The sequence below is a fragment of the Plecotus auritus genome (genome assembly GCF_963455305.1).
Source record: "Plecotus auritus genome assembly, chromosome: X".
NCBI lineage: Eukaryota > Metazoa > Chordata > Mammalia > Chiroptera > Vespertilionidae > Plecotus > Plecotus auritus.
This window is the reverse complement of record NC_137784.1, coordinates 62,277,981-62,294,187: the sequence shown is the minus strand read 5'-3', so window position 1 is coordinate 62,294,187 and position 16,207 is coordinate 62,277,981. Positions and strand designations below refer to the sequence as shown.

At 38.2% G+C, this 16,207-nt stretch overlaps 1 protein-coding gene across 1 annotated transcript in view; it reads right to left on the bottom strand.

Moving 5' to 3' along the window:
- Window positions 1-16,207, bottom strand: part of SYTL5 (synaptotagmin like 5) — a gene marked incomplete at its 5' end in the record, with an annotated part of 209,368 nt that overhangs the window by 121,173 nt on the left and 71,988 nt on the right. The window contains 1 exon segment of the mRNA XM_080653897.1: window positions 1,322-1,460. Within this exon segment, the coding sequence (XP_080510023.1) occupies window positions 1,322-1,460 (139 nt within the window).

Genomic DNA, 16,207 nt, shown 5'->3' with positions numbered 1-16,207 from the left:
GATCTTAATATAAATATTTAAGAAATTTCAAATATGCCATCTCTATTATCAGCAAGTACAATTTATACTACAAGTGTTTAAATATATCTATTATTATTAAATCTTTCTGAATGCCTTTTGGCTATTCCTTTTAAAAAATATGTAGAATCCGATTGCTCACAACCTCCACTTTTATCTTTCTTCCCTGAAGCCCAGTCTCTGCCATGGCCTTATGGCTTCTACTCTTATTCCCCTTCAGCTGCTTCTCAACACAGCTCCCAGATCCTGCGTAAACAGAGGCCATATCATGTCACACCTCTGCTCAAACCATCCAATTATTCCTATCTTATCCAGAGTAAATGCCAAAGTGCATACTGTGATCTGCAAGGTTCCATCTGTCCCTATTACATCTCTGAACTCATTTCCTAGTACTCTTCCCTTCATTCACCAGCAATAGTCACACAGGGTGTCTTGCTCTTCCTTGTACATACCAGGCATGCACGCACCCCAGAATCTATGCACTGGTTATTACCTCAGGGGCATTAAACATATTTTAGATATTGGTTGAGCAAAGCCACTGATTTTTTAAGGAGGTCGACCATAAGTAATTGGAACAGCCATCGGTAATGTACCTGCTAAATATAAGTGGTGTTCTTTCCTGGAGGAATTATTTACCTCAGACTCCTGCATGGCTAATTCATTCAGTTCCTTCAAGTCTTTACATGACCAGGAATGACATATAGCAGGTCCTCATTAAATATTGGCTGACTAAAAAAACTATAGTTTGTATATAAAGTTTGTATATATATGGTTTTCTGCTTAATCCAAAAAATCTAGTAGATGCTCATTCATTCAAAAGAGCAGCTTACATATACACACATATGTTATACACACATATATTATGCAATTTAAACCTTCATTATGCATTGACCCCTTATTTTAACAGATGTATCGAAAAGAAAACTAGAAAAGAATTTCAAGATTCTACTTTTCCTGATTTAAATCAGTTTGGAAAATTTTAGTGCATTCAACATCTTGAGAAGTAGCATGGAGGATCAAAATCAAAGATTTCTAAAATTATTTATATGTTGTTTAAATCATATAGCCATTTAAACCCTCATCATACAAATTCCACCTCTGAACCTGTTTCTTCCCTTTCCTTCTACTGCAGGCTTCCTGCTGGGAGCTAAGGATGCAAGAGGTTCAGTCCTGATAAAGAAGCTTCTACCATTAATCATTGTAAATAACATGCACTGAGATACAGAGAGCTGAGACCCAGTAATGTCATGGTAGTGAGGTCAAATCCCAGAAAACTTAGGTCCCTTAATATTTATGTACTTACCCTACTAATGACTGGGGCCATGCTGCATGGGCTTGGGGCTGGTGACCTCTGAGTGACTGGGGTCATACCACTGCTCTGGCTGCTCTTCAGGGTCCCAGGACCAACTTCCTCTTCATTAAGATCTGATGAACCAGTGCTTCTTATAAATGAGAAAGAAAATTCTGAATTAACATGGAAACAGAGCAGCAATCAAAGACAAAGTCAGGGAAAAGCTTACAAAAGAATAATGATGACATAGGAAACACATGAAATACACCAGAGCCATACCATCAACTATCATGGCACCTTCCTCCTCAAAGACCTTTAAGGGATCACTAGGTTCAACCCTATTTATCTGACTCTGGAGTCTTTGTCATTGAGTTTCATCCTACCCTTCCAACTATATCTTCCACTACTCACCAGTATTCTCCCAGACAGTCTAGGTTCCTTACTATCCTGTCAACTCACCATGTTCATGATCATGCTTCCACCTATAAGGCTTTTGCTCACGTTCTCCTGATGGGAAATGCCCTATTTGTCCCTCTCCATTCATACAAATCTTTCCCATTCTTCAAGGCTCATATGAAGTCCAGTCTCCCCCACCAGACCTTTCCTGTTAGTCATAGGCCTTGTGACTTACAGTCTTTGCCAAACTATGTAGCACTTGACTACACAATACCTTGTTTGGCCCTCTAATTGTTCCACATAAGAGGCCTGGGTGCCTCTTTCAACTGTGAGCACCTTGGGACAGAGTTCATGATGTAGTTACCATAATATCTCTAGCACCTTCATAATGCCTCAGTACATATTTAATCAAAGATTGGAAATTATGTTTTTTTCTGTGCTTAGTGACTGACTCATGGTGCACATTTAATAAATATGGTATGAAAATAATGACATTTGGTAAATAAACGACTCAATTTCATGTTTGTTAAAAGTTATTCCATTCCACTCAATAATGATGAATAAAAAAACAGTTATAGCCCTTAAGGTGATCATGGATTTTCTCATTAAATGGAGATTCATAAATAAATATAAGTTTAGACAATTAGAGGAGAAGAGAGTATTTTTATTTTATTATTTACCCTTGGTGAGCACAAAATATGCTGTGGTAAAACATAATCCTTTATGTATTTCAATCTTTCAGTAAAATTTTAATAATTTATAAGTGCACCTATAATAATGAATTTCTTATTGTAAAAGTGCAGCAGTGATAGTGATTAGGGCTTATAGTTGAGCGAATAAGAGGAGAGATTTATCAGAATAAAGGAAGGGTGTTTTTTTCAAAAGAATGTCTGACTGTGCATGTGTCATTACCAAAGGATAAATCTGGCAGAAGAACCAGCAGTGACCATCAAAGCTGTCAACCACAGATGAAAATTTTTTTCAAGCCTATGCACCAGAGAAGCCACGAAAATCAAATATGCCCTGATTGATACTACCAGCTGCCACCACCCTCAATAATTATGCAAATAGCAGCTGCATTTACTAAGTATTTTCTAGATGTTAGACACTTTCCATTCACCATCATCCCTGTCTTAAAAATGTACTAATGTTCCTATTTTAAAGATGAAGAAACTAAGTCTTGGAGAGGCTGAACAATTATTCCATGCTTGTGTGAGTGTACATACACACACATGCACACCCTCCCAACACACACACATCACAACCACAAACACACTGTCACACAGTTAGTACATGATGAAGTCAGAATAAAAACTGAGAATTTTCTGCTTACTCAAAGCCTGTGCTCTTCTAGTTTCTCATATTGCTTACTCATCATTTCACCAAGATCAACTTGTTACAACCAATTAGGTTCTACACTGATAGAGTGAGATATCAAGAAGAAGATAATCAAAAGATCAGAAGCTGGAGTTAGTTTCTTGGAATGTGATTTTAAAAACTATGAAAATTATCTGGTGGCATTCCTTTGATACTACATAGAAACAGTCTCTGGCTTTGTCTTCCTAGATATGGCACTCTGAATAAATTATTGTACTATGGACTCTGCTCAGGAGGGGTCTAAGACTGTGTCTTTGATTCTGACAACAAGATAATAAAATTTTGTGATTAAATAGAGTAAATTAATTCTAAGTTAGTGTTTTTCCTGAGCCCTCCTATCTCAGGTGCTACATTTATACATTTAACAACCTTTTAACCATATTCATACTAATCCAAATAATTCTAATCATCTCAGAAGTTCCATTTAGAAGAGACTTAGAGACCTACCCAGTAATGCTGTGCTGTGACTATAGGTGTCTACTCTCAGAACAATATTCAAATCTCTCTTCCTACTATTTTAGGTAAAGTATTCTTTAAAAAAGAAAGGCTAGGAGTGAATCTCGCAGAAATGAGCCAAGAAGTTATGATCCAAAGGGATACATGTGGACATTTATACTTTTGTCTGTGCTGAAGGTTCTCCCTAACTCAAGTGGGTTTGGCAAAGTCCCCATTATGAATTAGCTCCCACAGCTGCTTAAGTTCCAGATAGATAGCTCAGCTGTGGGGGTTGTCACTGAGCACTCTGGGGTCTAAACACAAAGCTTGGCCCCCCAGACTGGTCCCTGAATCAGAGAAAGGTGCTCAAAAAACATATGACTATAAAAAGCAGCAGTGTTGCTGTCTTCCAGGGAAAGACGGCTGGAAAGGCAGGCGTCCTCTTAAAGTGCCAACACACAAAATTTCATGTGTAGTCACTCACATTGGGCTCAAGCAGAGGGAGGGCAGAGTGGACTGGAGCTGTGTAAGAATAATCCATGGTTGGGAGCTCAGGGGTTAGAACTCAGAAGGCAGACACCCTGGCTTCCTGTGCTGAGACATTCCCTCATGCTCCGGAGATCATCTTTCTTAGGCAGAATTTTGCTATCCAGGCAGTTTTTACCTAGAAGGAAGACAGTTGAACCACCCTATTGAAAAAGGCCTTGACCCATCGTGTGGAGTTTCTGAGGCCCATTAAGATACTGATAATAACAATTAGCATCCAGGCAAATGCAATTTCCCTACCCTGTTGGAAAACCACTCACCCCACATGTGGACATTTACCTGAGACTACACAAGGCTGAATCCAACCAGTCTGCACGCAGAGGCGGGTTTCTGGAGGTTCTGAGTCTTTACCTGATCTAATTACTCAGAAACAGCATTTGGGTCCCTGCCACTGACACTGCCACAGATGGTGCAGCCAGCTGGACCTCAAGCAGACGCCACCCTGGACTGTGCAGAAAGGCAAAATGCAGAGGGAATGCAAGCACCTGAAGGTGACATCTGCAGGTAAAGGGAGTATACCTCAGAACAAGAACAATAAAGGTGTGAGACTCAAGGCAGACCCAGGCTTTGGGCTAAGGAGCGCCCAACCACTGGACTACTAGGGGATTCAACCTCTCAGACCTCAATCTGGTTGCCCAGACCCAGAAAGGGACAGTGACTCACATTCACCTGCAATACATAAGCTCCCAGTAGGCTCAATATAGAAACACCAAGGGACCAAATTCAATAACATCAGAGAAAAATCCAGCAAGCCCCACAAATAGTGGACCCAAAGCACCTGTATAACATCTGCACAACAACATTGGGGTTGAACCTCACTGGCAGCAAGTAAGATGGAAGATCCCTCCAATGAATGGAAAATCAACAATCAAGTCCCAATTACAACAGGATAGCCCAAATAACACACACAAGCGGCATTCCTAGAGCATCCAGTTCATGTAAACAAAGAGACTGCACCATGGTACCACTCAAAACACTTTCTACATAAGACTATCTCACAAAGACAGGGAGACATAACAGTTCTATCTAATACATAGAAGGAAATACAAAGAGACAGCTAAAATAGGGAAATAAAAAATAACCCCCAAATGAGAGAAAAGAGGAATCTCCAGAAAAAGGCTAAATGAAATGAAGGCAACCAACCTATCAGACATAGAGTTCAAAGTAATGGTTATAAAGATGCTTAAGGAACTTAGTGCAAATTACAAGAGCATGAAAAGGGTAATAGAGGTCATGAACAAGAACCTGAAAGAAATGAAGAATAATATATCTGACATCAAGAATACACTGGAAGGGATTAAAAGTAAATTGGGTGAAGCAGAGGATCTAATCAGCGATTTGGAAGACAAGGCAGATACAAATACCTAATTAGAGGAGCAAATAGGAAAAAAAAGAATTAAAAAGCAGGAAGATAGTTTAAGGGAGCTCTGCAACAACATGAAACATCCACATCCACATTATAGGAATACCAGAAGGGGCAGAGGGTGAGCAAGGAACAGACAACCACTTTAAAGAGATAATGACAAAAAACTTTCCCAACCTGGTGAAGGAAAATGTCACACAAATTCAGGAGGCACAGAAAGTCCCAATCAAGATGAACCCAAAAAGTCCAACACCTATACACATCATAATTAAAATGACAAATGTTAAAGACAAAGACAATCCTAAAGGCAGCAAGAGGGAGACAAAATTATGACTTACAAAGTAGTTCCCATTAGAATGTCAGCTGACTTCTCAATAGAAAGACTTCAGGCCAGAAGGAAGTGACATGGAGTACTCAAATTAATGAAAAGCAATGGCCTAAATCCAATACTACTGTATCCAACAAGTCTGTCATTTAAAATTGGAGGTGAAATAAAAAGCTTTCTATAAAAAAAAAAAAAAGGTTAAAGGAGTACATTACCACCAAGTTAGCAATGCAAGAAGTGTTACAGGGACTGTTTTGAGAAAAAGAAAAGGAGAAAGGGGATCATAGGAATAAAGAAAATAATAATGGCAATAAATACCTATCAATAATAACCTTAAATGTAAATGGATTAAATGACCCAGTCAAAAGACATATGGTGACTGAATAGATAAGAAAACATGACCCATATTATATGCCAAATACAAGAGACCCACCTCAGAACAAAAGACATATACAGACTCGGAGTGAAGGAATGGAATATATATTCCATTCAAATGAAAAGGAAAAATAAGCTGGAGTAGCAATACTCATATCAGACAAAATAGACTTCAAAACAAAGACCATAATAAGAGACAAAGAAAGACACTTCATGATAATAAAGGAAATGATTGAAAAAGAAAACATAACCCTTTTAAACACATATGCACCCAAAATAGGAGCACCCAAGTACATAAAAAACTCCTGATGGAATTTAAAGGAGAGATTGACAGCAATACAGTCATGGTAAAGGATGTTAAGACCTCACTGATATCACTCAATTCATCTTCCAGACAAAAAATGAACAATGAAACAAAGGCCTTAAATGACACACTAGATGAGATGGATCTAACTGATATTTACAGAACATTTCACCCCAAATGAACATGGAACATTCTCAAAGTTAGACCACATGTTAGGGCACAAAACAAGTCTATACAAATTCAATATAATACCAAGCATCTTCTCAGATCAAAATGGCATGAAGCTAGAAATCAACTACAATAAATAAACTAAAAAACACTCAAGTACATGGAGGCTAAATAGCATGTTATTAAACAATGTATGGGTTACCAATGAGATAAAGCAAGAAATAAAAAAAAAATCTTGGAAACAAATGAAAATGAACATACAATGACCCAAAACATATGGGACATGGCGAAAGCAGTCCTGAGATGTAAGTTCATAGCACTACAGGCCTACCTCAAGAAACAAGAAAGGGACAAATACATTATCTAACCCTACAACTCAATGAATTATAAAGAGAATAGGAAGAAAAGCCCTACTCAATGAATTATAAAGAGAAAAGGAAAAAAAAATAAAGATCAGAGTGGGAATAAATGATATAGAGACACACAAAAAAAAAATCCCACACAGTAGAAAAGATCAATAAATACAAGAGCTAGTTCTTTGTAAAGATAAACAAGATTGATGAAACTCTAGCCAGACTCAACAAAAAACAAAGAGAGAATCCAAATAAATAAAATCAGAAATAAAAGAGTCAATATATCAATGGTCAGTCACCACAGAAATAAGAAGGATTGTAAGCAAATACTATGAACAACTATATGCCAAAAAAATGGACAACCTGGGCAAAAATGGACATATTCTTAGAAACATACAATCTTCCAAAACTCAATCCGGAAGAATCAGAAAACCTGAGTAGGCCAATAACAACTGATGAAATTTAAGCAGTAATTAAAAAACATCCACCAAACAAAGTCCTGGGTCAGATGGATTTGCAGGTGAATTTAACAGACATTCAAAGAAGAACTAATACTTATGCTCCTCTAACTATTCCAAAAAATTCAACAGGAAGGAACACTTCCAAGCTCTTTTTACAAAACCAGCATAATCCTAATTCCAAAACAAGATAAAGATAATGCAGAGAAAGAAAATTACAGGACAATGTCCCTAATGAACACAAATGCTAAAATCCTCAACAAAATGTTAGCAAATCAGATACAATAAGATCATACACCATGATGAAGTGGGATTTATTTTGGGGATGCAAGGCTGATACAATATCCACAAATCAATAAATGTGATAAATCACATATATTTAAAGATAAAAACTACATGGTCATTCAATACATGCAGAAATAGCATCCAACAAAATCCAGCACCCCTTTTTAAATAAAAACTCTCAGTAATGTGGGAATAGAGGGATCATACCTCAACATAATAATATGACAAACTTACAGCAAACATCATACTTGGGCAAAAACTAAAACCATTTCCTCTAAGAACAGGAACAAGACAGGGATGTCCTCCTTCACTACTCTTATTCAACATAGTACTGGAAGTCTTAGCCACAGCAATCAGATACGAATAAGAGGCAAAAGGCATCCAAATTGGAATGGAGGAAGTAAAACTGTCATTATTCACAGATGACATGATATTGTAAGTAGAAAACCCTAAAGACTCCACCAGGAAATTGCTAGTCTTAATAAATGAATTCAACAATGTAGCAGGATACAAAATCAACATCCACAAATTGATGGCATTTTTATACACCAATAATGAACTCTCAGAAAGTGAAACTAAAGAAAGCAATCCCAATTACCACTGAAACAAAGAATAATGAGATACCTAGGAATAAACTTAACAAAGGAGATAAAAGTCCTATACTTGGAAAACTATAGGATATTGAAAAAAGAAATAGAGGATACAAATAAAGGGAAGTGTATCTCATGTTCAGGGATTGAAAGAATTCATATCATTAAAATGTCTATTCAATCCAAAGCAATCTATAGATTCAATGCAATTCCTATTAAAATGCGAAAGCATCCATCACAGAGCTAGAAAAAATACTCAGAAAATTTACATGGAACCATAAAAGACTCCAAATAGCTGCAGCACTCTTTTTTATTATTATTAAGGTATCATATGTGTACATGTCTTACCATTGCCCCCCCCCACCCCACTCCCATACATGCCCTCACCCCCCAATGTTTTGCATCCGTTGGTTCTTGAGAAGAAAGAACGAAGTTGGAGGGATAATAATACTGGAATTAAAACTCTATGACAAAGCAATTATACACAAAACAGCCTGGTACTGGCACAAGAACAGGCATATAGACCAATGGATCAGAACAGAGACCCCATAAATTGACCCACACCATTATGGTCAATTAATATTTGACAAAGTAGGTAAGAACATACAATGGAGTAAACACAGTCTCTTCAACAAATGGTGATGGGAAAACTGGACAGACACATGCAAAAAGATGAAACTAGACCAGAAACTTACACCATACACAATAATAAACTCAAGATAGATAAAAGACTCAAATGTAAGGCATGAAGCAATAGAAATCTTAGAGGAGAACATAAGCAGTAAAATCTCAGACATCTCATGTAGCAATATGTTTAGTGATACATCTCCTAGGGCAGTGGTCGGCAAACTCATTAGTCAACAGAGGCAAATATCAACAGTACAACGATTGAAATTTCTTTTGAGAGCCAAATTTTTTAAACTTAAACTTCTTCTAATGCCACCTCTTCAAAATAGACTCGCCTAGGCCGTGGTCTTTTGTGGAAGAGCCACACTCAAGGGGCCAAATAGCCGCATGTGACTTGCGAGCCACAGTTTGCTGACCACTGTCCTAGGGCAAAGGAAACTAAGGAGAAAATAAATAAATAGGACTACATCAAAATAAAAAGCTTCTGCACAGCAAAAGAAACCACTATCAAAATGAAAAGGGAATCCACTCTATGGGAGAACATATTTGCCAATGATATATCTGATAAGGAGTTAATACACAAAATATATAAAGTACTCATACAATGCAACTGAAGGAAAACAAACAATGCAATTAAAAAATGGACAGAAGACTTGAATAGACATTCCTCCAAAGAGGACATACAAATGGCCAAAAGACTTAAGAAAAAATGTTCAAAGTCACTATTCATCTGAGACATACAAATTAAAACCTATCACTTTACATCTGTCAAAATGGCTATTATAAAAAAAGTCAACAAACAAGTGCTGGCAAGGATGTGGAGAATGCTGTGGGAATGAAGATTGTTACAGCCACTATGGAAAGAATATGCAGTTTCCTCAAAAAAATAAAAAGGGAACTTCCATTTGTCCTTGTGATCCCACTTCTGGAAATATATCCTAAACACCTCAAAACACCAATCAGAAAGAATATATGCACCCTTATGTTCATAGCAGAATTACTTAAAATAGGTAAGATTTGGAAACAGCCCAAGTTCTCATCCATAGAAAAATGGATAAAAAAGTTGTAGGACATTTACACAATGGAATACTATGCAGCTGTAAAAAAAGGGACATCTTACCCCTTGGGACACCATGGATGGGCCTGAGAAAGACAAATATCACATGATCTCACTTATTTGTGGAATCTAATGAACAGAACCAATTGACCAACAAAATAATACCCAAAGCATGGAGTAATGGAACAGACTGGCATACCTTGATGGAGAATTAGAGGTACAAGAAGAGATATGCCAAAGAGTATATATACTTACTAGAGGCCTGGTGCACAAAATCAGTGCACTGGGGGGTACCTCAGCCCAGCTTGCCCCCTCTCACAGTCTGAGAGCCCTCAGGGGATGTCCTACTGATGGCTTAGTGGAGTGGGGAGCGGGCCTAAGTTGCAGTCTGGCCTCCCTCTGCGGGAGGTGACCAGTGGGCTGATTGGGATGGCATGGGCAGCGAGTGGCTGTCCCCATCCCCAATTGCGCCACAGCCACTGGTGGCCTCCCACTGCAGGAGGCAACCCCAGCAGGCCTATCTGGGGATGGTGCTGGGTGGCCCTGCCTGGAATCACCCTGCTGCTGCTGCTGTCCGTGGCTTTCCTCTGCGGTAGGCAACCAGGTGGGCAATTAGGGGATGGCACCAGCCCCCATCGCCCACCACTGCTGGTGGCTGCCACCCCCCCCCCCCACACCGCATCGCTGTCTCCTCCCTCTGCCCACTGGCATGCGCCTTGGCTGGCCTGGCAACACCTGCTCATCAGCCCCGCCCCCCACTGACCAGTTGTTCTGCCGTTCGGTCAATTTGTATATTACACTTTTATTATATAGGATTGCTTTACTTGGAGGGAGATTTATCCACCAAAATAAGCTCTAGAAGGAGTGTTTTTCAAGGTGTGTTCCTACATTTTAACAGGCAACCTAGATGTGTGTTATGCATTGTATTATTTGAGAAGATCTCTTTTGAAGTGTGACACTTCAGTAAGGAGACATTGGCTCATTAAAATTATGCCTCTGGCATAACCACATTCAGTATCTGATTTTTATTGTTGAAAATTGAGTTCCCAGTATCTCTTTATCAATCTACATAGGCTCATAATGTTTCCACATCTTGAAAGTCCCCATACTCACAGAGCATTGAATGACTTCGATAAGTATTTTTAAGGAATCATGCAAGAAAGCTAATTTAGGTGATAGGAATGTGTAGTAGGTAGATAATATCCTAGATTGGGAGAAAAGATAGCACATTAGCCTTACATGGTGGTAGCTGAAGGCAGAAAACCAAAGGTTGCAGCAAAGAAAGAGCACTAAGTCTGTCCTCTGTCCTAATTGTTTGGCTATTGCTGAACTAAGAAGCTCCCTTACACTGTTCCTTTTACTTGATACCTTCTCCCAATTATTAGAATCACCCATTCAATGAAGTTGCCCAAACTGGAAAACCTGGGCTAATACCATTTGCTTTGTTTGCTTTCATCAATGTATAATCAGCCAAATAGTTCTGTCAGGTTTCCTCATAAATATGTCTTTGATCCACTGCCTATGTCTAGTCCTAGTTCCCAATATCAGTCTCTATTTTTCTTGGGCCCCAAAACACCGCAGATGTCTAAATTGATCCTTCCCACAGCCACCAGAATGGTTCACTTAAAATGAAAGCAAGACCAGGATGCTTCCATGCTGGACATTCTTCACTTTTTCTCCTTCTGTGGAATAAAATCTAAGCTCCCTGCTATGGTATATAAGACCCTGTCCTCTGCCTACTTCTCAGGCCACCGTGGACCCATGCCTAACTGCCGCCACAGGCAGCCAGGACCCAGGCCTGACTTCCTCTGTGCCAGCCACCGTGGACCCAGACCTGGCTGCCACAGAGGGTGGCCAGGACCCGGACCTGACTTCTGCCCCAGACCCCGCCTGCCCCCCTACCTATGTCCACTCCTGGTCTACCTGAGCCGGCACGGGGCTCGGCCAGCCCTGGGCCCCCCCTGCTCCCCTGCCTGTTTCTTCTCTGGGGCTGCCCGAGTCGGCACAGTGGCATGGCAACTCAGGCAGTCCCCACTGTCTTTGTCTCCATCTCTGCTCCAGGCCTCACCTGTGTGCACAGCCTCCTCCTGACCTATCATGACTGTTATGGCATCCCGGCCTAATTTGCATATTACTTCTCTCTCTCTCTCTCTCTCTCTCTCTCTCTCTCTCTCTCTATATATATATATATATATATATATATATATATATATATATGAATAGCCCAAGGACACAGGCAATAGCTTAGTGGAGGGTGGGTAGGTGCTGGGGAGTTAAAAGGGAGGAAATGGGTTAGGGCAGGGGTGGGCAAACTTTTTGACTCGAGGGCCACAATGGGTTCTTAAAATGGACCAGAGGGCCGGAACAAAAGCATGGATGGAGTGTTTGTGTGAACTAATATAAATTCAAAGTAAAGGAGCGGAGGGGAGAGCAAGAGAACCCTCTGCTCTTTTGGCTCCACAGGCCGGATAGAACAGCCGAACGGGCTGGATCCGGCCCGCGGGCCGTAGTTTGCCCACGGCTGGGTTAGGGTTAGGGTTATGGTTAAGGTTAGCGGGAGTGGACACATATGTAATACCTTAATCAATAAAGAAAAAAAAATAAAAAAGGGAGGAAATGGGAGATATCTGTAATACTATGAACAATCAAAATATATTTTTAAAAAAGAATGGCAATAAATAAGTACCTATCAAAAATAACCTTAAATGTAAATGGTTTAAAGGTTCCAATCAAAATACATAGGATAGCTGAATGGATAAGAAAACATAACTCACATATATGCTGTCTACCAGACCCACCTCAAAACAAAAGACTCATACAAAATGAAAATGAAAGGATGGAAAAAATTTCCCAGGCAAATGGAAAAGAAATAAAAGCCTGGGTAGCAATATTCATATCTGAAAAAATAGACTTCAAGGTGAAGACCATAAGAAAAGACAATGAAGGCCACTAGATCCATAGTAAAGGAATCTATACAACAAAGGGATATAATTCTCATAAACATATACACATCCAATGTTGGAGCACCCAAACATATAAAAATACTTCTGGAGGATATTAAGGGAGAGATGGACAGCAATATAATCATAGTAAGGGACTTTACCACCTCTCTGACATCTCTGGATATATCTTCTAAACAAAAATTCAACAAGGAAACCACTATCCTAAATGATACACTAAATGGACTAGATGGAATTATTTGACATTTTCAAAATATTTCACCTCAATGCTACAGAATATAGATTCTTCTCAAGTGCATATGTGACATTTTCAAAGATAAACCCCATGTAAGGATACCAACTAAGGCTCTACAAGTTGAGGAAGATTGAAAACATATGAAGCATCTTCTTGGATCCCAATGGCATGAAATTAGAAATCAACTACAATAAAAACATTAAAAACATTCAAGCACATGGAAGCTAAATAGCATGTAATTAAAGAAGGAATGAGTTACCAAAGAGATCAAGGAAGAAATAAAAAACTTCCTGGAAACAAATGAAAATGAACACAAAACAACCCCCAATCTATGGGCAAAAGTGAAAACAGTTCTGAGAGGGAAGTTCATAGCATTATAGGCTTACCAAAATAGTAATAGTAATAATAATAATAATAATAATAATAATAATAAGTTATCTAACTCTACAACTTAAAAAATTAGAAAGAGAACAACAAGCAAAGACTGGAGTAAGTAGTAGGAAGAAAATAATAAAGATCAGAGCTGAAATAAATGACAGAAAGAATAAAAATAATACAAAAGATCAATGAAACTAAGAGCTGGTTCTTTGAAAAGATAAACAAGACTGATTAATCTCTAGCCAGACTCATCAAGAAACAAAGGCAGGGGACCCAGATAAATAAAATCAGAAATGAAAGAGGTAAAGGAACAACTGACCCCTCAGAAATACAAAGGATTGTAAATAAATACTATGAACAACTATATTCGAACAAGCTGGACAACCTGGATGAAATGGACATATTCCTAGAATAATACAATCTCCCAAAACTCAATCAGGAGCAATCAAAAAACCTGAACAGTCTAATAACAATTGATGACATAGAAGCAGTAATCAAAAAACTCCCAGCAAACAAAACCCTGGTCTGGATGGATTGAGAGGGGAGTTTTACCAAACATTAAAGGAGAACAAATACCTATACTCCTCAAACTATTGCAAAAAATCCAAGAGGAAGGAACACTTCCAAGCTATTTTAATGAGGCCACCTTTATGTTAATTCCAAAACCAGATAAAGACACTACAAAGAAAGAATTACAGGCCCATATCCTGATGAACATTAATGCTAAAATCCTTAACAAAATATTAGCAAATTGGATCCAGCAATATATTAAAAAGATCATACAGCATGACCAAATGAGATTTATTCCAGCGATGCAAGGTTGGTGCAATATTCACAAATCAATAAATGTGATACATCTTATAAAAAATTGAAAGAAAAAAGTTACATGATCATATCAATAGACACAGAAAAGTATTCAACAAAATCCAATACTCATTTTTAATAAAAAAAAAAAACTCTCAGCAAAGTGGGAATAGAGGGAAAATATGTCAACATGATAAAGCCCATATATTACAAACCTACAGCCAACATCATACTCAATGGGCAAAAACTAAAACCATTTCCCTTAAGAACAGAATAAGAAAGAGATGTATGCATTCACCAGTCTTATTCAACATGATAGTGGTAGTCCTAGCCACAGTGATCAGACAAGAAGAAGAAATAAAAGGCATTTAAATTGGAAAGGACAAAGTAAAACTCTAATTATTTGCAGATGACATGACATTGTACATAGAAAACCTTAAAGACTCCACCAAAAAATTACTAGATTTAATAAATGAATTCGGGCCTGGCTGGCTTGGCACAATGGTTGAGCATTAATCTGTGAACCAGGAAGTCAGGGTATGATTCCCAGTTGGGACACATGCCCAGGTTGCTGGCTCCATCCCAAGTAGGGGGGCATGTGGGGATGCAGCAGATCAATGATTCTCTCTCATCATTGATGTTTCTATCACTCTCACCTTCTCCCTTCCTCTCTGATTTCAATAAAAACATGTTTTAAGACATGAATGAATTTGGCCATGTAGCAGGATACAAAATCAACACTCAAAAGTGCATAGCATTTTTATACACCAATAATGAATTCTCAAAAAGAAAAACTAAACAAACAATCCTATTTACCATTGCAAAAGAAATTAAGATACTTAGGAATAAACTTAATCAAGGAGGTAAAAGCCTGTACTAGGGAAACTACAGGGCATTGATAAAAGAAATAAAGGAGGATACAAATAAAGGGAAGTGTATGGCATGTTCATGGATTGATAGAATTAATATCATTAAAATGTCCATGCTACCCAAGGCAACGTACAGATTCAATGCAATCCCCATTAAAATACCAATAACATATTTCACAGATTTTGAACAAATACTCTAAAAAGTTATATGGAAACAAAAAAAGGGGCAGCAATCTTGAGAATGAAGAACAAAGTTGGAGGGATCACAATACCAGATATGAAGTTATACTACAAAGCCACCGTAATCACAGGAGCCTGGTACTGGCACAAGAACAAGCATATAGAACAATAGAACAAAACAGGGAACTCAGAAATCAACCCAAGCCATTATGCTCAATTAATATTTGATGAAGGATGCAAGAGCATACCATGGAGTCAAAAGAGTGTCTTCAATAAACGGTTATTGAGAAAATTGGACAGATACAGGCAAAAAAAGACACTAGACCACCAATTTACACCATACGCAAGAATAAATTCAAAATGAATACAAGACTTAAATGTAAGTCATGAAACCATAAAAATCCTAGAAAAAACATATGCAGCAAAATCTCAGATATCTCTCGTAGCAATATGTTTACGGATATATCTTCTAGGGCAAAGGTAACTAAGGAGAAAATAAATAAATTGGACTACATCAAAATAAAAAGCTTCTGCACAGCAAAAGAAACCATTGAGAAAATGAAAAGGGAACCCACTGAATGGAAAAACATATTTGGCAATGATATATCTGATAAAACGTTAATACTCCAAATATTTAAGGAACTCAAACAACTTACCAAAAGGAAGACAAACAATCTAATAAAAAAATGAGCAAAGGACCTAAATAGACACTTCTCCCAAGTGGACATACAGAGGGCCAAGAGATATATGAAAAGATGCTCAAAGTCACTGATCATCAGAGAGATACAAATTAAAATGTCAATGAAGTATCAC